This window comes from Neoarius graeffei, chromosome 20 (assembly GCF_027579695.1).
Source record: "Neoarius graeffei isolate fNeoGra1 chromosome 20, fNeoGra1.pri, whole genome shotgun sequence".
NCBI lineage: Eukaryota > Metazoa > Chordata > Actinopteri > Siluriformes > Ariidae > Neoarius > Neoarius graeffei.
Window position 1 is genome coordinate 15,690,632 of NC_083588.1, and position 25,972 is coordinate 15,716,603.

Here is a 25,972-nt window from a genome sequence, read left to right on the forward strand (position 1 = left end):
CTCGCTTTCACTGTGAAGACTGTCGTTATCGCTATCCATGCTGTAAAATTAACGCTATTCTCCTGAGAAATGCTGGCAAAAATTTATAAGCTTTTTGATAAGCTTATAAATAAATCTTATCAAAAAAATAAATGTTGACAAAAAATGCTACTATGTTTGTTGTTGTGAACGAGCCAGAGGTCCGTAACTGGGGTCCGTATCGTAGGATACGGACCCGCTCGCCAGCCAATCAGAGCACAGGATTTGATGGAAACCGGACCGCGAAAAAAATAAATGACCTTACTTTATATTTTATTTCTTTTTTTTTTTTTAATCTGTAGAACTTCAAACCAGCAGGAAGTTCAGTTATGCATAATCCTGGAGCCATGTTGTAAGTAGTTAATATTTTTGAGAATTATTATTCATAGCTTTTGTGCCTTGCTATGTTCCAAAGGTTGATTTAATAATAATAATAATAATAATAATAATAATATTACCAACAAGAGTAATAATAATTATAAATCATTTTATAGTCATTTCAAAATAAATATTTCATTTTTGTACCATTTGTTATATTTACCTAGAAATAAAATGACCGAGGAGCTGACAAACTCAAAACCTTTATAAAATGAAATAACGTGAATAAAATGTATTTTATTCTGATGAAATCTATACCACTTGTAATAATCCTATATATTTTTACTCACAGTGAACTAAACAACACTAAGTTTGAGGTGAGCCACGTGCACAAAGTGGAGTGTGTGGTGCCATGGCTGAACGACGCACTCGTGTTTTTCACCATCTCACTGCAACTCTGCCAGCAGCTCAAAGATAAGGTGAGTGTGTCTGTGTTTGAACCTTCACGTTTTGTAGGCAATAACTGGCATTAGATTTACTTTAAGGCAGTGGTATGTTGAGCGAAAGTAACAAAAAAAAATTTTGAGGATATATTTTGAAAAATAAGTGATACAATTAAAAAAAAAAATCAAAGGTAAATTGAATAAAATACGTGAGCTGTGAGGAGCGAAATTTTTCTCCCCAATATGATCACCTGCCAATTCTCACCTACCAGTCCCTACGATACGAAAGTGGTGAGGCTGAAGGATAATGTGCTTCCTCCAAGACCTGTGAAGCCAGCGAACTCAAACTGCTGTTCACAGGGCAGTGTAATGTCCAGAGCGCTATCCACCCTCTTCCGCATACATGAGCTCAAAGACCCCAACTATTTAACAGTTATTCCACGAAATCAAGTCGTACATGAGCTGATAGCCGACAAGGCGCGTAGCACTGAGTCGGCTATGAGCCATGTATGATGAGGTTGAGTGGAATAACTGTTTTATTCTATCCACATTCACTGGATTTTGAGAAACGGACCTTTTTTTTTTTTTTTTCAAATTCCATAAATAAAAACTTTTATACAAAACGTCCAACAAAATAATTTCCACTTAGAATGTAAACAAACGTTGTTGCTGACCTGCAGCATGTTGGGTCCATGCTGTCCTGGTTTCCAGATTCTGAAGCAAAGCATATTGTTATGACTACACCGGACACTGAATAAAACAGGTTTGCAGGGAGTTGACCTATATCCTGGTCTAGGTGTTCCAGTACTAGGAGAGAAGTGTCAGTCAACTTCCTCACAAAGGGATCGACTTCTGTAGATTGGCGTGATTCCTCCAATGGTAACAGTAAGATAGCTAATACATTGCAAGTGCATACCACATGGGATGCAACATAAAGTTCTCACTAGAATGTCATCAGTCCTCGTCAGCTGTCCATCGCTAGTGATGATGACTACTTCATTAGCATGCCCATAAATGCAAATGGGCCACGAAGCCCACATCAGAGCAACAGAGCTGTCCGCAGCGGAGTCAGAAATGGTCCGGCTGATCCACCATGGAATGCCTAGCCTTGTGAGCACTTGTATACTATTCTCCTCTCCTAGGGAAGCACCTTGCACAGTAAAGTAAGACAAATAATGTCGTGCCCCCCATCGTGTTGTCTCTCTGGACCTCCAGACCTGATGCCAAGTGGTGCGCAAAAGTGCCACAGACCTGACGGATATGGAAGTTGCCCCGTAGTGACAACTGACTTGCCGGGTGATACCATCCGTTGGCCATTTGAGTGGCTCTTCCACTTGCCATCTGGTGGTGCGCCATTGACCCTGTTGGGTTCATCTGCCACATTGCACCGAAGAGAGCCCTGCTGCCAGAGTCTTATTGGCGAGGTACTATTTAGCCCATAGCTGGAACCCAGGCAGGTGCTACCACTCCGGGTCAGAGCAGACCTGGGAGCAATGGTGATTAAGGGGTAACTCTGTTTTCCCCAATACTCAAGTCTTCCTGGACCTGAGACTCACCACCAGTTGCAGTTTAAAGTCATACCCAGGACTAAATATCATCAGTCAACACTTGGGCAGTGCTTCATCTGGTGGGACCTGCTTATGATCATGTTAGCTAGAACATGCATCATGGAGTCTGTTCAAAGCCCCCTTTAAAACTCTCAGTAAAATTCTTGCACTATGGCACAGAGAATTCTGTCATGACTTGCTGTTGGGGCATTTTAAGAGTAGCTTCCACAGCAAATTTATAGCATTTTCAGCAGCATCTGTGAGCTAGCAGGGACCAAATCAGACCTATATTTAGATGTTGCTGAGTCTGGAGAACATGACAAAATTATCAGATGGAAAAATATCCTAGATGCAGCTGTAGACATAAGGCTACTCATGGGACTATTTCAGGGCTGTCTTGGAAGTTATAAGCTCCATATGGTGTACATGTAGTCCACCATCTGTAGGAGGAAAAAACAAAGGGAAAGATGGACAGCGGTACTTTATTGCAAATACTGTCTCATGCAGTATGTCACTGACTTGGTTGAAGATCTTGACTTATCTGTGCAAATGCATAAGAAAATTTCCAAGAGATTCTCATCACCCTTGGCAGTTAGCAAGGAGGAAATTGAAATGATTTTTGAGATAACAATTAGAGCATAATCACCATGAACAAATGGTAGTAAGTTTAATGTGTGGGGTTTTTTAATTAGATAATTCACAAGTTTTTTTTTTTTTTTTTTTTTTTTAGACCCCCGCACCGAAGAAGGGGGGGTATACTGGTTTACCTCTGTCCGTCCATCCGTCCGAAACACCCTTTTTCTCAGCAACCACAAATCATAGCAGCTTGGTACTTGGTACCAAACTTCAGCTTGAGGTTCTATACCGTTTTCAGGTCTGTCGCACATTGACTGACTTCCTGTTTACCGACTGAAATGTATTTACGAAGCCTTTAGTGTGGATTTTCAAAATTTTCATAACACTTTTCTCAGCAACTACAAATCACAACTGCTCGATATTTGGTACCAAGCTTCAGCTTGGGGTTCTATACCGTGTCTACCATTTTCAGGTCTGTCGCACATCGACTTCCTGTTTACTGATTGAATGTATTTATGAAACATATGGTGGATTTTACAAAATTTTCACAACACTTTTCTCAACAACTTCAAATCACAACTGCTCGATATTTGGTACTGAGCTTCAGCTTGGGGTTCTATACCGTGTCTACCGTTTTCAGGTCTGTCGCACATCGACTTCCTGTTTACTGATTGAATGTATTTATGAAACATACGGTGGATTTTACAAAATTTTCACAACACTTTTCTCAACAACTTCAAATCACAACTGCTTGATATTTGGTACCGAGCTTCAGCTCGGGGTTCTATACCGTGTCTACTGTTTTCAGGTCTGTCGCACATTGACTTCCTGTTTACCGACTGAATGTATTTACGAAACCTATAGGGTGGATTTTGATGCTATTTCAAGAAGCAAAATGCTATTTCAAAACGACTTTTTACCAGGATGCTGTTTGAAATCCCTGGGGAGAGACACTGCTCTTTACTTACTTGTTTCAAGGTTAATTATTTGTTGAAGTCAACATTCATAATAAGTGTCCTATCCCTTCGATTGCTTGCATTCTGATATAAGCGAGAGTGGTGGTGGGGGGGATACGGAAGTGAGCAGAGGCTCACAATTGATCTTTGTTTTTTCTTTTTTTCCCCCCACATGGCAGATTTCTGTGTTCTCCAGCTTCTGGAACTACAGGCCATATTGAGCTGACCAAAGATATAAATTTTTGCTGTACTGTAAGTGCAGAATTAAATAAAAGAATATAAATTAACACAATAGAAAATACACTACACCATGTTATGAATCCACATAGTATTTGCTTTCGGACCAACTGTTAATTTGTGTGCGCGTATCATAACTGGGTAGAATGAATGTGGGTCCAGGTCAAGTCCTGTCATGTAAGTGAAATGGGTATGATAATTAACTTTGATTTTTTTCGATTTGTTGTTAAACAGTGAAGTAAAATTGTCATTCCGTTATTATTTTGAAGAAAAGCTGTGAACTATTTTAATTATAAGAGCTATGATCAAAATCTGGTTAGCACTGTTTTTTCTGATGATACTATTTAGTGTCACATGTCGTCGTCATCATTCCTGAAACTCCTTTTATGGTCCATGATGCATTTCATTTAATCATTTATTATTTTTTTAGATGTGTTAATCTGATAGTTTGACCAAAAATGTATACAATTTCCCCATGCCGGGAATGTGTCTGCCAGTCTGCCAAGCTACATGTGTCTTTGTTTGTACTGATGCTACAAAATGTGTTATTTGAGGCAAGTGTATGATGATTATAAGCATGCTGATTGTACAGTGCTGAATTGGAGGCTACTACTTATCTACATCTCGTTTTGTAGCGCCAAAGCAGAACTGAAGAAGCAAACACGTGTTTTCTGATTCTGACTGACAACATTTTGGGTAAAGGGGACATTGTGTACCTTTCACTTTAGGCAATTTAAGCAACTTTTTGCTGATTTATATATTTGCATTAATATACACTTTATGGCAAAAAGTACATGGCCACCTGACAATCGCACTCGTGGTTCTTCCCCAAACTGTTGCCACAAAGTTGGAAGCATGTAGTTGGATCAAAGATCTTTGCAGCTGTTGCATTACAATTTTCCTTCACTGGAACGAAGAGACCCAAGTATGCTCCAGCACGACAATGCTACTGTGCACAAATCGAGGTCCATGAAGATCTGGTTTTGCTGGTGTGGAAGAACTCAAGAGGTCTGATTTGAGCTCTGACCTCAACCCATCTGCATACCTTTGGGGTGAACTGGAATGTCGACTGAATGCCAGGCCTCCTTGCCCAACATTAGCCATCCCAGAAGAGCGGTAAAGGAAGGCTAAATCTGGAATGGGGTACTCAACAAGCACATATTGGTGCGATTGGTCAAGTGGCCACAGCCTTTTGGCCAGATTGTGTAACTGGAGCACTACTTGACCAGTTTAACTACAGCGAAATCATTATTGCACTCCTATGTATTCCATGTTGGATCTGTTTTTGTTTAATTTCCTCATATGATCCAAGCTATGCTTTTGTCGTCAAGTTACGTTTTATTTATTCAAGCTGATGAATAAAATTGACACGATCTCTGTTTTAATCATTTGACTATTCCAAATACTGAACAATGACTTGGTGTTAAGTGTAAATATTTTCCATCTACAAAGTGTTTCATGTTGACTAACTGTGCAATAAACGTGTTGAAGTCTAAAGTCTACCATGTCCATGTCTTCTGGTAGTCCTGCAAACCAGTCTCCACTGGTAATCTGCCACTGAATGACCAAGAACCAAGTACTTTCACTGCAAATAGTGCACCACCCACATTTTCTTAACACTGTTTCATACACAGCACTTTAATTAGTCAGTGTTCAAAATGATTCTTTCCAGTCAAACTATTTTATAGAAATGTGCGCATACATACACGCACACGAAAGTAGCTCGTAGCCATTCTGATTGCAGCCTTCAAGATCCTGAACTATTTGGCCAGTTAAAGCTAGACTGCCTTTCAGATTTTTCACATTTAGGTCATAAAAAGAATTTTCCCTGACATCCAGTTATTTAAGTGGATGAAAGCTACTGAATTCGAAACACAGACTTGTGATTTTATTACTTTTTTTCCTAAAAGAACAATTAATGAATTTAGAGCCAACGTGGCCCTAAATTCTCCGCAACCTCATTCAAGATACTATGTCATCCATGACATGGTGGGCTTTCCCCGTTCGCGCAAGGCTTTGTGGGATACAAATTTGAAACAGGCGAGAAAAACGAAGGATGCAAGTGTGCAAACGGAACGTGAAAGACCGACTACAGTAACGGAAAGCAAGAAGAAAATACATTATGTTATATATAAAGGAAAGGAAATGCAGGACCAAACTAATAAATATCGGCGGTCAGCGAGCACCTCGGTGTGATCAACTGTTCGTTTAGTGTCAGAATGATGGAACTGTTAGTGCACGGTCAAGATAAACCTGTAGATGGCAGTCATGCAACACTGTGGATGCCAGCTGCCATAAAACCTGAAAGATTAAGGGTAGTATCTCACTGGGCTGTGACAGCCCGCAACTACTTGGAGGCACAATTGCGATAAAACGTGAATTTGCGATAATTTTCACTTGGAATCACACTGAATTGCTATTCGCATATTTTACCGCAATTGTTGTGTCTCCAACTAGTCGCAGCCCGGCTTTCCCTTGGCAGGCAGGGAAGTAGAGGAAGCCTCACGGAAACTGACTTGAGAAGGGTTCACGATGCCTTTGCGACTCATGCGAGGAAATCGAGAAGCCCCGCGAATGTTTCAAGACACTTTTGAACCTCTCCTGCGAATGATGTTCGCAGTTTGTCGCAAGCTGTCGCAGCCCAGTGAGATACTCGCTTATGACAACAACGACTATAAGCATGCGCATGTGCACACGGACTTCCTCTGTTTGCTTGACTGTGGGAAACGAGCAATTTCATGCACATGATTTGCTCAGGAATCCCGATTTTTTTTTTTTTGAGAGAGAGATTACAAAAATAAACATACCGCAGTGACCAAATTTTACGAAATCGAAAGGGTGTCTACTTTTAAGCGTACAAAAGGGAGGTTTTAAGATTTGACCATATTAAAAGTAGTAATAGTAATAAATTAACTCATGGCCACATCCCCATTCCAATTAGTTCAGGTGTAGTGCGTAAGATAAGAATTTGAGGTGAGATTGTGTTGGCGGCGGCACGGTGGTGTAGTGGTTAGCACTGTCGCCTCACAGCAAGAAGGTCCTGGGTTCGAGCCCCGGGGCCGGCGAGGGCCTTTCTGTGTGGAGTTTGCATGTTCTCCCCGTGTCCGCGTGGGTTTCCTCCGGGTGCTCCGGTTTCCCCCACAGTCCAAAGACATGCAGGTTAGGTTAACTGGTGACTCTAAATTGACCGTAGGTGTGAATGGTTGTCTGTGTCTATGTGTCAGCCCTGTGATGACCTGGCGACTTGTCCAGGGTGTACCCCGCCTTTCGCCCGTAGTCAGCTGGGATAGGCTCCAGCTTGCCTGCGACCCTGTAGAAAGATAAAGCGGCTAAAGATAATGAGATGAGATGAGATTGTGTTGGCGTCGCTGGAAACCCCAGTCTCTGAATTTCTACCCGAAAACCCGAACGGCCAAATATTTACCCGCTATTCTCACCGCACAGAACGAGTGCACCCATGAGATTGTAGGTGGTACCCGTGTCCAAGTTGAAGATACAACTTCAGCTGCTTCAGACAAGACAGTGTTGAAAAGCACAGCCAAGTAAAAGTGTGTGCTGCTTACATTCATCTGCCGTTACCAAATAAATCAACTTGCATTATACAGTATAGTATAATCACACTTTTATTATTCCAGACAGAATCATAAAAATATATCCATAATGCAAGCAGGAAGTAGAAAACAATTATACCTGAAAGTAGAGAGCACTTTTACATTTAAATACCAGTCATTGTAAATGATAAACTAAATTCAGCTACAATAAATATTCATCTCACATTTACAGTGTGGGTGTGCAATTTCACCTTTAAAACAGTGTTTAGTTCATCATTTTCTACATTCTCTTAAACTCGATCTATTCTTAAGCATGGTGTGGCAAATTACAGCAGGAAAAAGATTTCTAAAAGTGTTTTGAAAGGGATAATGAATATGCTGGACGCAGTGTTGTAGTCAAGTCTCGAGTCCCCAGTGTTCAAGTCCAAGTCATTAAAGAAAATTGAGTCGAGTCCGAGAAGAAGATTCTAACCGCACCGTTTGACGGTGGCTGTTGCTGCCTTTATATGAAAGCGTCTCCGCTACCGTGTTGGACTAACGTTCCTGCTCGACTGCGCCATTAGTTAATATACTACAGATAAAAAGCTTCATCGCTCAGCAAGCCCCGCCCACTATCAACAGGGCAAATAACATGAGAGAGGGTTAACACTAGCTAGTTCATCGCTCAGCAAGCAAGCCAAGTCTGTATAAGCAAAACGGACAATCCTAGGGGCGTTCTCTCCAGGCATTTTACCGCCATTAACTTTAGTTTATTCCTGAACAGGTGGAAGTGCATTCTCTTGCACTAAAATTAATGTAAATATAAAATCTCTTATGCCAAATTATTATGACGTGACGAAAAAATCCAAGTCCTCGTCTCCAATTTACGAGTCCCAGTCATCAGTTCAAGTCAAAGTCAAGTCACAAGTCCTTAAAATCAGGGCACGAGTCAGACTCGAGTACTCCAAGCCTGGCTGGATGCTATTCTTGAGCTTTATGGCTGCAGCGCCATGTTGTCGATGCCCACTTTGTGTCTTTTGGGCTGGAAATAATGAAAAAGAGCATCTGTTAGCCAAGAGAGCACTGTATTTTGCGTAAATGTCTGTAAAATTAAATCTGGATTGTACTGCGGTACCTTTTCATCACAGAGGCAGCAGCAACAGCAGCAGCGTATAAGAACCAGAATGACAAGCAGCAGAACCATACCTGAGGAAAGGAGAGCATATTTTTATTACACAGCATTTTTAAACGCAACCCGTCAAGGTGAGTCGAGTAAAGAATTTAAAAAAATAAAAAATTTTTTTTTTTTAAATGAAGGTGCGTGTAGCGTGATACAGATGGAGGAGTCACCACTGTTAGCGTTAAAAGTATGTCCTGAAGCATTTAATTCCTCTTACACAATGATTATAATTAAATTGATGTTTTATCGCCAATTTATAGTACGCATATTAGGTGAGAATTCAAATTCAATCCAAATTGCTTGAAACTGCTCTCACTGAATTCAGAATTGAATGCTTTTTACAGAATTAAAATACAGGAGGTTGACCCGTTCTTGAGCTATTACAAATCAAAGATTGAAGAAACGGCTTAATTTTTAGAAACCTGCTGGAATATTCTGCATGAGGGTCACATGGTCCAAAATGGGCCTCATTAACAAATGAGATCAAATGTTTTTTTCTTAATAACTTTTCTATTTTTCAAGATATTTACATGGAAATTGGCAGGCACATAGATGGTTGTATACTGAATTCAAAGTTAGAAAAACTAGTCAAAAATATGCAAATTAGGTGTTTAATTCGCATACATTATACTAATTAGGTAACATGTTAAATCTGTACACTCAAAAAAAAAAGGAATCAAAGATTATTTCTAATCCCCTCTTTGTGCTCCGTAGGCCTTTGTATTTCTCAAAAGTAGGACCTACTAGTGTTTATATGAAAGACTATAAAATGATATTCACCATCTTTAAAGCGAACCTCGAAAAAAAAAAAGTCTGATCCACATCCAGTAAACAATTTCAATTAAATTGAAACTCGCGTTTCTGACTTCCGTTTTTTTTAAATATCTTCGTGGTTGGGATGATCTCAATATTTTTCATCAAAACAACTCCAGTGATATTCTAAAATAGTTATTTACATGAATCAGTTTGATTTGAAAAAATAAGTAGGTAAAGCTATGAAAACCCACTTCAAAGTCTCCCGTGAAGAATAACATCAAAACCAACAGACGGAAAATTCTGCTGAACGCTTCATCAGAAACAGTGAGAGCGAGAGAACATCCCTATAAAAGTTAGCAGACTGATATTCACGTTTAATCCAGTCAGAAACCGATCAGGAGAGAGTGAGCCTGAGCGCTTTCCCATGACTCAAAAAGAAAAGCACCGGCAGTTTCCCCAACGTCCCGCAAGCAGAGAGTGTACTCCGTTGTACCAACTTCAACCTGCCGTTACTCCCAAAGTACTGAACAGATCTTAATGAGAAATTTCTTTGGAGAGCAGAAATTATAATCTTTTTAATGATAGAAAATATTCAAGAGTTAAGCAATGCCAGATTTGGAAACTTAGATGAGCGTCTGCATACACAATTTTCACAGCACGGCCAGCGAGCGTCTGATACGCCTATTTCCAGTCTAGTTTGTGTCCACAAGTCATTCCTTCTCCCTTTTAAAATTAATAATGCAAAAATCAATTTGTCCTGTTGCCAAGAAAATCAAAGAGCAAACTCCTGTTGTGAAACCTCACCATGTCCACCACAATTGTGTGTTTATTTTTCTTTGTGAAATAACGGCACATTTTTAATCTATTTAAGGTATTATTGCCTTAGATTATGTAAAACATCCACCATGTGTGTTATTTACCAGCTGGGAGGTCCGTATCATGAAATACCGTGACCGAGGTCTTGAAAGTACTGACCGAGGTCACAGTATTTCACCATACGGACCAAACTTAAGCTGGTAAATAATATACAGTGCAGCAAAAAAGTATTGTCAGTCACCAATTGTGCAAGTTCTCCCACTTAAAGATGAGAGGCGCCTGTAATTTTCAACATAGGTACACTTCAACTATGAGAGACAAAATGAGAAAAAAAAATCCAGAAAAATCACATTGATTTTTAAAGAATTTATTTGCAAATTATGGTGGAAAATAAGTATTTGGTCAATAACAAAAGTTCATCTCAATACTTGGTTATATACCCTTTGTTGGCAATGACAGAGGTCAAACGTTTTCTGTAAGTCTTCACAAGGTTTTCACACACTGTTGCTGGTATTTTGGCCCATTCCTCCATGCAGATCTCCTCTAGAGCAGTGATGTTTTGGGGCTGTCGCTGGGCAACACGGACTTTCAACTCCCTCCAAAGATTTTCTATGGGGTTGAGATCTGGAGACTGGCTAGGCCACTCCAGGACCTTGAAATGCTTCTTACGAAGCCACTCCTTCGTTGCCCGGGCGGTGTGTTTGGGATCATTGTCATGCTGAAAGACCCAGCCACGTTTCATCTTCAATGCCCTTGCTGATGGAAGGAGGTTTTCACTCAAAATCTCACAATATATGGTCCCATTCATTCGTTCCTTTACACGGATCAGTCGTCCTGGTCCCTTTGCAGAAAAACAGCCCCAAAAGCATGGTGTTTCCACCCCCATGCTTCACAGTAGGTATGGTGTTCTTTGGATGCAACTCAGCATTCTTTCTCCTCCAAACACGACAAGTTGAGTTTTTACCAAAAAGTTCTATTTTGGTTTCATCTGACCATATGACATTCTCCCAATCCTCTTCTGGATCATCCAAATGCTCTCTAGCAAACTTCAGACGGGCCTGGACATGTACTGGCTTAAGCAGGGGGACACGTCTGGCACTGCAGGATTTGAGTCCCTGGCGGCGTAGTGTGTTACTCATGGTAGCCTTTGTTACTTTGGTCCCAGCTCTCTGCAGGTCATTCACTAGGTCCCCCCATATAGTTCTGGGATTTTTGCTCAGCGTTCTTGTGATCATTTTGACCCCACGGGGTAAGATTTTGCATGGAGCCCCAGATCGAGGGAGATCATCAGTGGTCTTGTATGTCTTCCATTTTCTAATAATTGCTCCCACAGTTGATTTCTTCACACCAAACTGCTTACCGATTGCAGATTCAGTCTTCCCAGCCTGGTGCAGGTCTACAATTTTGTTTCTGGTGTCCTTTGACAGCTCTTTGGTCTTGGCCATAGTGGAATTTGGAGTGTAACTGTTTGAGGTTGTGGACAGGTGTGTTTTATACTGATAACGAGTTCAAACAGGTGCCATTAATACAGGTAACGAGTGGAGGACAGAGGAGCCTCTTAAAGAAGTTGTTACAGGTCTGTGAGAGCCAGAAATCTTGCTTGTTTGTAGGTGACCAAATACTTATTTTACCGAGGAATTTACCAATTAATTCATTAAAAATCCTACAATGTGATTTCCTGGATTCTTTCCCCCATTCTGTCTCTCATAGTTGAAGTGTACCTATGATGAAAATTACAGGCCTCTCTCATCTTTTTAAGTGGGAGAACTTGCACAATTGGTGACTGACTAAATACTTTTTTGCCCCACTGTATTTATTTTTTTCTTTACCAAATTCTAACAGAAAACGAGAGCGCCCAAAAGGGAAAACTGATCTGAGCCGCCATTTTGAATCCTCATTCACGGCTGTAATGCAAATTACTGCCTCCTCGGTATACATGTGCACTTCCATGGCAGGGAAAAAAAAAAAAAAAACTACATTTTGCCGCCTATGTAGTCCCTGATTTATACAAAACTGAGTCATTCAGGATTCAGCCATGTTTTTGCTCGGCGTTAGCAACAGTTAGAGGTTTTTAGCTTTCTTCTTCCTCAGGGTAGTAAAACTCGCTTTCGCTGTGAACACTGTCGTTATCTCGATCCATGCTGTAAAATTAATGCTATTCTCCTGAGAAATGCGAAAATAAATGTTGACAAAAATTGCTACTATGTTTGTTGTTGTGAATGAGCGAGTCGCCAGAGATCCATAACTGGGGTCTGTACTGTAGGATACGGACGCGCTCGCCAGCCAATCAAAGCGCAGGATTTGATGGAAACCGCACCGCGAAAGAAATAAAAGATGCTACTATAGAAAAAAAGTGATAGAAGATTACCGTGATTGTACCTTGTAGCTAGCACTCCGGGCCGAACCATGCCGTTATAAAAAAAAAAAAAAAATCAACAACTTTTGACCAATAATATTTGAACGTTCAGCAGTGCTGTGGTATGAAGTGAGCTGAATAAACTTCAATACACAAATCTTGAAGACACTTTACTGATCCAAAATCGTTAACACCTGGTTTATTAAACAAACATAGCCCAGGTCTGAATTACTTTACCTCATGTCCACTTGCCCGTGGTCTCTTACTACCAGATCCTATTTAGTCCGCAGAGCTTGGCATGCTCGATTTAATCCAGCTCTTAATTGCTTTTACCGATAGCACCGACTGAAACCCGATCTCCCTTGGGGTCGGGAGGTCAAACAGCAGATTGTTTACATAGGTGTCAGGAAAGGGTGAGTGATGGGGAGTATCATGCACATTTCAAACCTCCCCTACCCTTAGGGGCCAAGGGGCAAAACAGTTTTCCCCCCCTACACCCATCACTCTGAAAAGAGTCTCACTCTGCTGCCAATTCCTGCTTATAACTTTTGTGTGTCTGCTTTCAATCATTAATTACGAAGATCTTGACTGCTCCCTAGTCCTCATTCCTTCAGTAGACGGCAGCCAGATGTGACAAACAGTAATATTACTAAATTTCAGCACGGACCATGCCCTGGTGCTCTTTTTTTTTTTTTGCACCACTAAAACTGGGACCATCCCCAGCAACTATTTACTTGCACTAGTAGGTACCCCAGTTCTTCAGTGCTTTTCCCTAGTAATGCATAACTGTTTCCAGTTACCAAATGTTGATAGCTTATCAGGCCCAGCTGTTCTGTAGTTTTACACAGGCAACAACCCGAGTCCTAATTACTCTGCTGGGAAAACCTAGGCCAAAGTAGTGGATTGGCACGGCAGTAAGTAAATAAGAGTTGGGAGACCTTGCTAATCAGACCTTGCATAGGTCCCTATGGAAGTAAAAGCATTAAATGCTCCATGTCTGGAGAAGAATGATTAGTTCTAGCATCAAATGGACTGTGTTAGACAGAGAGATTAGAGTATCCGATCCTCCCTCTCTGTACATAAATGGTTTATTCCAGGGTGACCCAGACATTCTTCTATAGACCTCTTTCAAAGAGGGCTTCTTCCCCACCCATCCGGTTTTGACGTTGAGCTGGTGCCTGAAGCCGCTTGCAGCCACACTGACTCACCGATAAAGATGAAGAAAATGGCGAAGGAGGCAATGTCCCAGTCAGACTGAAACATCTGCTTGTTCTGCAGCCGGGTGAAAACATCATTAACCTGGTTCTGAAAGTCCTCCTGCAGGTTGTCCTTAGACATCGTGGCTGTGTTTAAACAAACAACTGCAGATTTATTTCTTTATCAGAGCCGATACACTTCTCATGATAGACTTGCATGGCCAAAAGTTTGTCAACACCCGAACATCACACCCATATGATGATGTCCCCCAGATTGTTGCCAAAAATTTGAAATCACACAATTGTATGCTGGAACTAAGATGCCCAAACCTCTTCCAGCAAGAGAATACCCCTGAACACAAAGCGAGCTCCATGAAGACATGATTCACCAAGGTTGGTGTGTGTGTTAAAAAAAAAAAAAAAAACCCAGTCGAGTGTCCTGCATAGAGCCCTGACCTCAACCCCACCCAACATCAGTGCTCGACCACACTAATGAGCTCATAGCTGAATTATCACAAGTGATCATAGCCACGCTCCAAAATCTAATGGAAAGCCTTCGCAGGAAGAGCAAAAGGTTGGACAAAGTCTGGAATGGGATGTTCAACAAGCACATATAGGTGTGATGGTCAGGTGTCCACAAACCTTCGGCCATACAACGTATATAGGAATTCTCTACAGAAATCCTCTTTTTTTTTTTTATGGTCAACTCAAGAATTGCTGGTACCTTTCAGGAGAATGAGAAATATATTGGAAGGAAAAAAAAAATCTCTGAAAATATGGCAAAAACCCGTGACACTTAAGGGATACTCAATGGATGGATAAATCCACAAGTTAAAAAATTATGCAGAATACAAATCACTGAGAAACATCTAGTCTTTTATTTGCTTTCATTCTCTAGAAACTAAATGCATGTGAAATCGCTTTAACAACCACCACAATGAGGAAAAACCTTGATGGACCTTGACCTGCAAACTCATGTTAAATACATAAGCAGTTAAAATTGACCACAAGACAATAATAATAATAAAGTTTCCAAAGTCTGAAAAAGACTTTTGCACAATTATAAAATAAACTGAGTGACAAGTGAATTGTTTAGCCGATTCTTGAGAATCAATCAGTGTATGTGTTGGGAATGAAAGAATCACCTCATTCTCTGGATTTGAATGCTGAAGAAAATGTTATCTTAATTTAAAAAACAAACAAAAAAAAGTGTCCAAAAGACACTTTTGTACATGTACTGCGTAGAGAAGAATGAGAGATCATCTAGAAGTTACAGAAAGAGGCTCGGTGCTATTATTCTCTCCACAGGAATGGACAATGTATCCATCCATCCATTATCTGTAGCTGCTTATCCTGTTCTGCAGGGTTGCAGGCAAGCTGGAGCCTATCCCAACTGACTATGGGTGAGAGGCGGGGTACACCCTGGACAAGTCGCCAGGTCATCACAGACAAACAACCAGTCACACCTACTGTCAATTTAGAGTCGCCAATTAACCTAACCTGCATGTCTTTGGACTGTGGGGGAAACCCATGCAGACACCATGCAAACTCCACACAGAAAGGCCCTCGCTCGAACCCAGGACCTTCTTGCTGTGAGGTGAAAGCGCTAACTGCTACACCACCGTGCCGCCCATGGACAGTGCAATGTATCCCAAAATTTAAGAGCGATGATATCTTTGTACGTGGAGGGGGAATGGACTGTTGAAATCAAATTGTAAGCTCAAAAATACCACTTACTGGACGTTATTCGTTTTGTTTTTCCATTAAGGATGTTCAAGTATCATAGGAAATATTTTGTCCAAAAAAAAAAAAAAGTCATATGAATATCTCAAATAATATGAATATCATAAGGGTGGCACAGTGGTGTAGTGGTTAGCACTGTTGCCTCACAGCAAGAAGGTCCTGGGTTCGAGCCCAGCGTCCAGTGAGGGGCTTTCTGTGTGGAGTTTGCATGTTCTCCGGGTGCTCCGGTTTCCCTCACAGTCCAAAGACATGCAGGTTAGGTTAATTGGTGGCTCTAAATTGACCGTAGGTGTGAATGTGAATGGTTGGTTGTCTTCGTGTCAGCCCTGCGATGACCTGGCGACTTGTCCAGGGTGTACCCCGCCTCTCGTCCATAGTCAGCTGGGATAGACTCCGGCTCGCCTGCGACCCTGTAGGACAGGATAAGCGGCTACAGATAATGGATGGATGGATAAATGCATGAATGAATATAATAAAATTTTCCCTTTTTTTTTTTAAATTTAGATGACTTTTTTGAACCCTTTGATGCAAAACACATGCACACCCCTTCTAATGCACAACATGGGTCAAAAATGACCCGCATTCATGAGTTTTTCTTTGCTCTATCTTTTGAAATCAATTTATGATTGAATATTCCAAATATTCTTTAAATATCTTGTTTTTAATTACCACAAATCATTAATTTAATTTTTTCTTTCCTACTTTATGAACAAAAATATTTTTTATATTACTACACATGGGTCATCCAAGTGTGATTTAAAATTAAATGTCTTACTATAATAATAGTAATTTGTTTCAAGTAATTACTTTAGCAGTGAATGAGGCCAGTTATTTATTTATTAACTATGTAGTTAGCTAAGCTAACTACAATAAAATTAGCTAACTAAAGTAGAATATGTCAACAGCTCGGTAGCTAATAGTAATTACTTGTAACTTTCTGACGAGTAATCAGCTCACTCTCAAGGGAACCTAAACATAATCAATTTTTTTCTAAGGTAATGTTAGAACAATTGAAAAACATTACTTGCATGTATTAGATGGGCAAAGGGCGCTGTGCTGAGCTGTGAAATGTCTGACACAAGCACAATTCACAGTTCCCACCAAACGCTGTAGTAAATGCATGCGGGTCGTTTCTGACCCATGTGTGTAAACTTGATGTAGAATTACAAAAGCTGTGCTTGTTCATAACTGAAGAAAGGAAAAATAAAAATGATGATTTGTGCTAAACAAAAACAAGATATTTACTGCATATTTGGAAAAGTAAATGAGAAAATGAATTTATTTCAAAAGTATATCATTAAAAACACTCAGCCATACATGAAATAACCTGGAAAATGAATGCAGGTCGTTTTTGACCCATGTTGTGCATTTGAAGGGTAGTGATACAAAAAGGGTTTTTATTCAAAAAGTAAGAAAGGAAAAAATAAAATAAAGGATTAGGGTGCATCAGTTGCCCCCTAAAAATGAAAAGTTCCTCTAATCATGATGCATTTTTGTTTTTATGTTCCTTTTGGTAAGAAAACACACTGGGTGAAATATTTTGACAAAATTCAAAAGTTTAACGGTGGCACCAGGAGCTCAAAGTTATGGAAAAAGCTGCTATTTTATGACTTTTATGACAAAATTTCGATCACTTTTCACGAAACATTATGGCACCTTATAGAGTATACCAAATATCTTAGACACACATTTTTAGTACATATTCTAAATATATTATCAAGCACAGTTTGAGTTTTAGCTGTTCATTGAATCATTGTTCAACTCCTTTTAAACAATACAAATGTATTATGAATCACATTAATGCTTCTCAATCCCTTGCAAAGGTTTGATTGATTACTTTATTCTGAACAATAAAGAAGATATAAAAATAAAAATTTAAATAAAAAAATGCAATAATCAAAACATCGTCATAAACAAACAGAATAGCGTAGCCACAAGGCAATAACATAATGTTCAGAAAGGATTAGGAAGAAGTAATAACTTATCCAATCCTAACCCTCTATACCACCGCTAATCAAATGTCACTTTCCACCATAATAAACTATATATACAAAAGAAAACAAAAGCAATAAACAAAAAAGAAAATATACCAAAACATACCGACATGGTATAATATCGACCAAATCAAATCATATATACAGATACTTATGTTATGCATATAGACACACATACAATACATATATACAGTACATACATATACACATACCTATAGCTATACACTAAATACAAGAAGACCAGTCACAGACTTACTCTCAATTTCATCATCACCTATATAGTCTGCCTGTCCTCATTCTCATATTTTTATTAACATGTTTTTATATAATTTTTTAAACAGTTTTATGTTGGTGCTATTTTTGAGTTCATTATCCAGACCATTCCACAATTTCACCCCACAGACTGTTAGGCACATACTTTTCATAGTTGTTCTAACATTTACTCTCTTAAAATTAATTTCCCCTCTCAGGTTATACCCACCCTGCCTTTCCATAAACGTATTTTGTACCTCACCCGGAAGAAGGTTATGTCTTGCTTTATACATAATTTATTCAGTCTTGTGTTTAACCAGATCCGTGAATTTCAGAGTGTGTGCTTTTACGAATAATGCGTTTGTATGCTCAAGATATCCCGTATTATTGACAATTCTTATTGCTCTTTTTTGTAATGTGCATAACGGCTGCAGGTTAGATTTGTAGGTATTACCCCATATCGCCACACAGTAGCTCAGATATGCAAAGGTTCTTAACATGATCTCTGGCTCACAAGAAATCAATAAAAACGGAGTCCAACATTGTGATTCAAACCTTATGCGAAAACATAAAATAAGCGTTTTTTAGCAAAAAAAAAAAAAAAAAGAACCTCATGGTGCCACCATTAGACTTTTGAATATGGTCAAAAAATTTTATAGGATGTCTTTATTGGTGAAAAGGAACATCCAAACAAAAATGCATCAGATTTTATGAAAGTGAGGGCAACTGATGCACCCTAATAAGGCTCTATGATGATCAAAAACAAAAGTTAATTGAGGAATACCTTGAATGCTGAACGATGGAATTAATTTATTGCAAAGATATAGAAGATAAAAACTCAGCCGGGTCACTTCTGACCCATGTTTTGCATCTTAAATGAACATACTTCTGCACTTTCATGATAGCTTATTATCTGAGATCTCGTAGTCTAATTGAGAAAAAAAACTGACTTAAGAAAAACATTTACAAGGAACAAGGAAGAAAATTAAACTGGGTCGGAGACCAGGCTCAAGTATCATTTTTCTAACTTCTGTGTAACTTGGATTTAATATCACACACACTTTCTGCATGTTAATGTTAAGCACAAAAATCACAAACACTAATAGTAAAACAATAAGTGACATTTGAACTTCTTGTTTAACACTTCATCAAAAAGTTCATATCTTTATAAACTAAGATAAATTAAATAATTTTGTTTCTTTGTAACTCAAGACCATGTCTCTGTTTACCCTAAAACATCATTTCAACCCAACCAAAACAGACTCAGTAAACTATCACAAACACCAAATATGATTTCTTCCAATCTTTTTTACATGTTTAGATCTAGCAAAGTGACGCTTTAAAGACTAAAAACATCCAAACTCACCTGTGATTTTGTTGATTTCTTTCTCTCACTTCCGGGACACACCTGTCGCAGCTCACCTGCCCGTGTTTGAGCCTACACCGCGCATGCGCACGGCAAAATCACATTGACCAAACAAACCCTTTGGGAACGAATTGAACAAAATCCCTCACACTGAGTTCAATAACCTCACACACGTTTTTATGACGTGTGGTCTATATTAATCATATCAGACACTGGTCAAATTGTAAACTCTGAGACGTTTAAGATAAGAAGGAAGCTCTGATTGATACTAACTCACACTGAACACTAGGTGGCGATGTGTCGGATTACTCTTCCCTCTTTTCCAAACACAACCTCTGACCCTTTTGTTGACGTGGAGTTTGGAAAGTCGTTTTTACTTTCCCACCCGCATTTCGTAAAATCCCTCCTTCTGTGCCGGGACTGGCTCACACCTGGGGAGCTCGGAGCCGATTCCTCACTGGAGACACGAGTGAAGCCATCTGGCCGCCATCTTACCACTCACATCGGGTGTACTTGGCTGATGTGTTAAGCAAATTTGCCCCAAGAAAAGGATCTCCTGACTGTTTTCCCCCTTTCATTACCTCCTCTTATTTTCTCACTTACATATCTTTATAGTGCGGCACGGTGGTGTAGTGGTTAGCACGGTCGCCTCACAGCAAGAAGGTTCTGGGTTCGAGCCCAGCAGCCGGCGGGGGCCTTTCTGTGTGGAGTTTGCATGTTGTCTGCGTGGGTTTGCTCCGGTTTCCCCCAAAGACATGGAGTTAGGTTAACGTGGGGTGGCCTTGGGCTGAGGTGCCCTTGAGCAAGGTACCGAACCCCTGACTGCTCCCCGGGCGCTCTAGTGTGGCTGCCCACTGCTCTGGGTGTGTGCGCGCGTGTGTTCACTGCTTCAGATGGGTTAAATGCAGAGGATGAATCTCACTGTGCTTGAAGTGTGCATGTGACAAATAAAGTCGTCCTCTTCCTTCACTGATCGTTTTTTTCTTTTCCAGTCCAGTCTCTGATCATTTTTTTAACAGCTCATTTACTACTGTAATTATTTCAACAGAGATTATTTCAGTTGTTCTCTTATACAGTGTATCTTTTGTATTATTATTATTATTATTATTATTATTATTATTATTATTATACCAACACAAAGGCTGTCCAGTACTTCCTTTCTATTTTGGACAGTTGTTGAAACAAGATTATTTTCTCATGTTATTTGCCATTTTTACTTCATTCTCATGGTCATGCCTTAATAGTATTCGTTGGTCATATTGGTCGCAAGCTGCATGGATATTGTGACAGTGAATTATGTGACCAATAAATACTGTTAAGACATGACTGTGAGAATGAAGTGAAAATGGCAAATGACATGAGAAAATAATCCTGTTTTAACAACCGTCCTAAATAGAAAGGAAGTATTGTACAGCCTTTGTCTTGGTTAAATAAATAAATGAATGGATGGGGCGACACGGTGGTGTAGTGGTTTTATATATATATATATATATATATATATATATATATATATATATATATATATATACACACACACACACACGCGCACACACACACACAACCCCGATTCCAAAAAAGTCGGGACAAAGTACAAAAATTGTAAATAAAAACGGAATGCAATGATGTGGAAGTTTCAAAATTCCATATTTTATTCAGAATAGAATATAGACGACATATCAAATGTTTAAACTGAGAAAATGTATCATTTAAAGAGAAAAATTAGGTGATTTGAAATTTCATGACAACAACACATCTCAAAAAAGTTGGGACAAGGCCATGTTTACCACTGTGAGACATCCCCTTTTCTCTTTACAACAGTCTGTAAACGTCTGGGGACTGAGGAGACAAGTTGCTCAAGTTTAGGGATAGGAATGTTAACCCATTCTTGTCTAATGTAGGATTCTAGTTGCTCAACTGTCTTAGGTCATTTTTGTCATATCTTCCGTTTTATGATGCGCCAAATGTTTTCTATGGGTGAAAGATCTGGACTGCAGGCTGGCCAGTTCAGTACCCGGACCCTTCTTCTACGCAGCCATGATGCTGTAATTGATGCAGTATGTGGTTTGGCATTGTCATGTTGGAAAATGCAAGGTCTTCCCTGAAAGAGACGTCGTCTGGATGGGAGCATATGTTGCTCTAGAACCTGGATATACCTTTCAGCATTAATGGTGTCTTTCCAGATATGTAAGCTGCCCATGCCACACGCACTAATGCAACCCCATACCATCAGAGATGCAGGCTTCTGAACTGAGCGCTGATAACAACTTGGGTCGTCCTTCTCCTCTTTAGTCCGAATGACATGGCGTCCCTGATTTCCATAAAGAACTTCAAATTTTGATTCGTCTGACCACAGAACAGTTTTCCACTTTGCCACAGTCCATTTTAAATGAGCCTTGGCCCAGAGAAGACGTCTGCACTTCTGGATCATGTTTAGATACGGCTTCTTCTTTGAACTATAGAGTTTTAGCTGGCAACGGCAGATGGCACGGTGAATTGTGTTCACAGATAATGTTCTCTGGAAATATTCCTGAACCCATTTTGTGATTTCCAATACAGAAGCATGCCTGTATGTGATGCAGTGCCATCTAAGGGCCCGAAGATCACGGGCACCCAGTATGGTTTTCCGGCCTTGACCCTTACGCACAGAGATTCTTCCAGATTCTCTGAATCTTTTGATGATATTATGCACTGTAGATGATGATATGTTCAAACTCTTTGCAATTTTACACTGTCGAACTCCTTTCTGATATTGCTCCACTATTTGTCGGCGCAGAATTAGGGGGATTGGTGATCCTCTTCCCATCTTTACTTCTGAGAGCCGCTGCCACTCCAAGATGCTCTTTTTATACCCAGTCATGTTAATGACCTATTGCCAATTGACCTAATGAGTTGCAATTTGGTCTTCCAGCTGTTCCTTTTTTGTACCTTAACTTTTCCAGCCTCTTATTGCCCCTGTCCCAACTTTTTTGAGATGTGTTGCTGTCATGAAATTTCAAAATGTCTCACTTTCGACATTTGATATGTTGTCTATGTTCTATTGTGAATACAATATCAGTTTTTGAGATTTGTAAATTATGGCATTCCGTTTTTATTTACAATTTGTCCTTTGTCCCAACTTTTTTGGAATCGGGGTTGTGTATATATATATATATATATATATATATATATATATATACACACACACCTGTGAGTGTTTAGTCTATGTCTATTTCAAGTCAAGTCAACTTTATTGTCAAATATGCTATACATGGGGTGGCACGGTGGTGTAGTGGTTAGCGCTGTCGCCTCACAGCAAGAAGGTCCGGGTTCGAGCCCCGTGGCCGGCGAGGGCCTTTCTGTGTGGAGTTTGCATGTTCTCCCCGTGTCCGCGTGGGTTTCCTCCGGGTGCTCCGGTTTCCCCCACAGTCCAAAGACATGCAGGTTAGGTTAACTGGTGACTCTAAATTGACCGTAGGTGTGAATGTGAGTGTGAATGGTTGTCTGTGTCTATGTATCAGCCCTGTGATGACCTGGCGACTTGTCCAGGGTGTACCCCGCCTTTCGCCCGTAGTCAGCTGGGATAGGCTCCAGCTTGCCTGCGACCCTGTAGAACAGGATAAAGCGGCTAGAGATAATGAGATGAGATGCTATACATGCTCGACATACAGCACAGATGAAATTTCAGTCCTCTCTGACCCACGGTGCAAACAGGCAATGCAATAAATAAAAATAGAATAATTGAAATAAACAATATAAACAGTAGAAACACTCTAGATAAGAGATAGACATATACTAAACACTAATATATATATATATATATATATATATATATATATATATTGGAGCAAAAGGACATAAAATAAACAGTCAAGGGCACTTGAGGTATAGCAGGTAAACATGAAATAACCAGTATAAAGAGTGTATTTCTTATCTAGAGTGTTTATACTGTTTATTTCAGTTATTCTATTTTTATTATCATGATCCACGGTAGGCTATGCTAAAATGTAAATGAAGATTTATATATTTCTGGTTAATAAGGCAGTAACCTTATTTGATTTCTTGAAAGAGGTATAACAGCGTTTTAGACTTAAACATAAATTTGAATGTTTAAAAGTCATTTCTTTCTTGAATTTTAGGGACAAAATGCGAGCAGAGTAGTTACTTCCGGAGTTGGGAACGAGGAAGAGGGCGGGGCTTGCCACAAAACGGGCGGAAGAAATACAATGCAGCACTTCCGGTTTTTCCAGTTGGCAGCTCAGGGAAACAGTGATGGCCGCGGTTCCGGTTCAGTCTCTTCGGGTGTCGGATATTAAAGATCCGATGGTGTTGTTTGAGCGATATAGCACCGATGAAATCCGCACGGTGGAGCGGAAAGTCCGCGGGGAGATCGAGCAGAAGAAAGAGGAGCTGCGGCAGATGGTCGGGGAGAGGTACAGGGACTTGATCGAAGCTGCAGACACCATCGGGGAGATGAGGGAGTGCTCAGAGAAAGTGGTGCAGTCCATCCAGGACATGCAGAACTACTGTCACACTCTGAAACACAGCAGACACACTCCTCAGAGCAGTAGAGCCGAGGTAGGGTCACTCCAGTGCCCTCATTCCTCACTCCAACACGTGTTCATGTCTCCTTCTGGAAGTCAGGATTCAGACTAACATGGCAATCAGTTATACACAGTGAAAGGGTGTGAAAATCTTAGTCCAGATTATACTTGAATGCAAGTCTTAAGTGGTGTTTATTCTCATTCCTCTATATAGCTTGTGAATACCATGTTGGTTCCCCAGGACCATGGTGCGACATCGAACAGGCTTGAGCGGAACCCTAATCCTCCCTAACTGAATGACTGACTGTCGTAGAAGGAACCATAATACTGTCGTAAAAGTGTCAGGTAGCAGCATTATAAAGTCTTGGGAGGATTTTGATTAGGGTCTTGACTAATCCGACTGCCTCAGGGAAGAAGCTGTTGTCGAATCTGGTGGTGGTAGCACAGATGCTTGGATACCTTCTGGTCGGAGGGGCCGTCCATACTTAAAGTGCATATCCTGGACCAAATTGTTGTTGTTTTTTTTTTATATGAAAGTATGTCCCCTTTACACACTCATCCAGAAGGGTAATTTTGCACAAGGCCATCTGTCTACAGCAGAAAAAAAATAAAATCACAAAACGCGTCTGGAAAAATCCCAAGGGAGTCTGGAGCCAGATTTGTGACGTCACCTAAGGAAGCGCCGGCAGGCTGCGCGAGCTTGCACGGTTTCAGTGCACAGCCTGTGTAGACCAAGCGCTCCCGTTTCTCTCTCATTGTCCGGTCTTTTGGGAAACGATGAGTACGAATCCCATCAAGATTGGTGTTGCTACACCCTCCTACGATACATCTGTTAACCATTTTAATAATTACACGATAACGTTGAAGAAATTTGCAGAAAACCACCAGGTGGTTTTCTCATAAACAAACCAGCGCTGACGTAGGATTCAGAGGGAGGCGTCCCGCACGCGACGTCACGAAAATCAATGTTTGCTGGGAAATCCAAATGCAAGTTTTTTTCAGAGGCGGACCAATTCGCCTCAATGGCTCGATTTCAACTGAATTTTTCTGGTATTGCGCAAGGTAAAAAAATTGCACAAAATGCAGAATGTTACAGATATTTAACCAAAGTTTAACATAAAATAGGAGAATTACATTGATCTTGCTCCAGAATTTACCCGTGATATGCACTTTAAAGCTAGACTGCTTTTCGATTTCATAAAATCAGTGAAATGTAGTTCCTTCTGAAATTTGGTCATTGTGATGTATGTTTATTTTTGTCATATCTTACAAAATATCAGGCCATTCTGTGGCTGGGAAGTTATTTAATCTGAAGGGGCAAATAACGTGCATGAAATCGCTCGCTTCGCACAGACAGAGGAAGTCCGTGTGTGCATGCGCAGGTTTACCTTTGACCGTGCACTGATGGTTCCATCATTCTGTCGCTAAACGAACAGCCGATCACACCGAGGTGCTCGCTGACCGCCGATATTTATTAGTTTGGCCCTGCGTTTCCCTTCCTTCGCATATAATATGATGCCTTTTCTCCTCGCTTCCCATTACTGTAGTCGGTCTTTCACGTTTCATTCGCACACTCGCGTCCTTCATTTTCCTCTCTTGTTTCAGATTTGTGTCTCACAACGTCTTGCGCAAACAGGGAACCCCCACCACGTGATGCATGACGTAGGATCTTGAATCGGGTCATGGTGAAGCAGGAAAAAATAGCGGAGAATTTAGGGCCATGTGGCCTTAAATTCATTAATTGTTCTGTTTTTTAAAATAAATAAATAAAATTGGAAGTCTGTGATTCGAATTCAGTAGCTTTCGGTCCACTAAACAAAAATAATTGGGTGTCGGAGAAGTTCTTTTTATGACCTGAATTTGAAAAATCTGAAAGGCAGTCTAGCTTTAAAACTCAACGTATATGGAAATATACTGTAGGTTGGATAGTTTTGGATTGGATTGGATTGGATTGGATTGGATTGGATTGGCGTACTCGGGACAAATGATCTAAAACGATACTTGCATCGAACAACCAAGTATGATTATTTAACCACTGGTCATCTCTGATCTATGTAACTTAGGAATAAAACCTAACACAGAGTGCTGTGATCGGAAAGTATGCAAATTAAGCACTCCACGCGGGAAGCAGAGTTACAGTTTTCAACAAGTTTAATTTGTATAGCGCC

General features: G+C 40.2%; 3 protein-coding genes across 3 annotated transcripts in view; 2 read left to right on the forward strand and 1 right to left on the reverse strand.

The window, feature by feature from the left end:
• rogdi (rogdi atypical leucine zipper) overlaps positions 1–5,575 on the forward strand; it is a 38,626-nt gene extending 33,051 nt beyond the window's left edge. The window contains exons 9-11 of the mRNA XM_060901316.1: positions 321–370; positions 689–815; positions 4,038–5,575. Of these exons, the coding sequence (XP_060757299.1) occupies positions 321–370; positions 689–815; positions 4,038–4,079 (219 nt within the window). The 3' untranslated portion in view covers positions 4,080–5,575. The remainder of the gene's footprint in view (positions 1–320; positions 371–688; positions 816–4,037) is intronic.
• Positions 5,576–7,729: 2,154 nt separating this feature from the next.
• On the reverse strand, positions 7,730–19,532 carry smim22 (small integral membrane protein 22). Its single transcript, XM_060901317.1, has 4 exons — positions 19,285–19,532; positions 13,942–14,076; positions 8,761–8,831; positions 7,730–8,667 (listed from the first exon to the last, which is right to left on the reverse strand). The coding sequence occupies exons 2-4, from the start codon at positions 14,069–14,071 to the stop codon at positions 8,620–8,622; spliced, it is 249 nt and encodes an 82-aa protein (XP_060757300.1). The 5' UTR covers positions 14,072–14,076; positions 19,285–19,532; the 3' UTR covers positions 7,730–8,619.
• A 3,967-nt stretch (positions 19,533–23,499) lies between these two features.
• Positions 23,500–25,972, forward strand: part of cog1 (component of oligomeric golgi complex 1) — a 38,727-nt gene continuing 36,254 nt past the window's right edge. The window contains exon 1 of the mRNA XM_060901318.1: positions 23,500–23,838. Coding sequence (XP_060757301.1) covers positions 23,533–23,838 — 306 coding nt within the window. The 5' untranslated portion in view covers positions 23,500–23,532. The remainder of the gene's footprint in view (positions 23,839–25,972) is intronic.

What these genes read in the sequence shown, in the direction of transcription:
- smim22 (XM_060901317.1), bottom strand. Translation starts at nt 14,071, where the DNA reads ATGTCTAAGGACAACCTGCAGGAGGACTTTCAGAACCAGGTTAATGAT. An exon ending in CATTTTCTTCATCTTTATCG is followed by an intron (nt 8,832 to 13,941) that starts GTGAGTCAGTGT and finishes TCCTTTCCTCAG; the next exon opens with GTATGGTTCTGCTGCTTGTC. An exon ending in GCTGCCTCTGTGATGAAAAG is followed by an intron (nt 8,668 to 8,760) that starts GTACCGCAGTAC and finishes CATTATTTCCAG; the next exon opens with CCCAAAAGACACAAAGTGGG.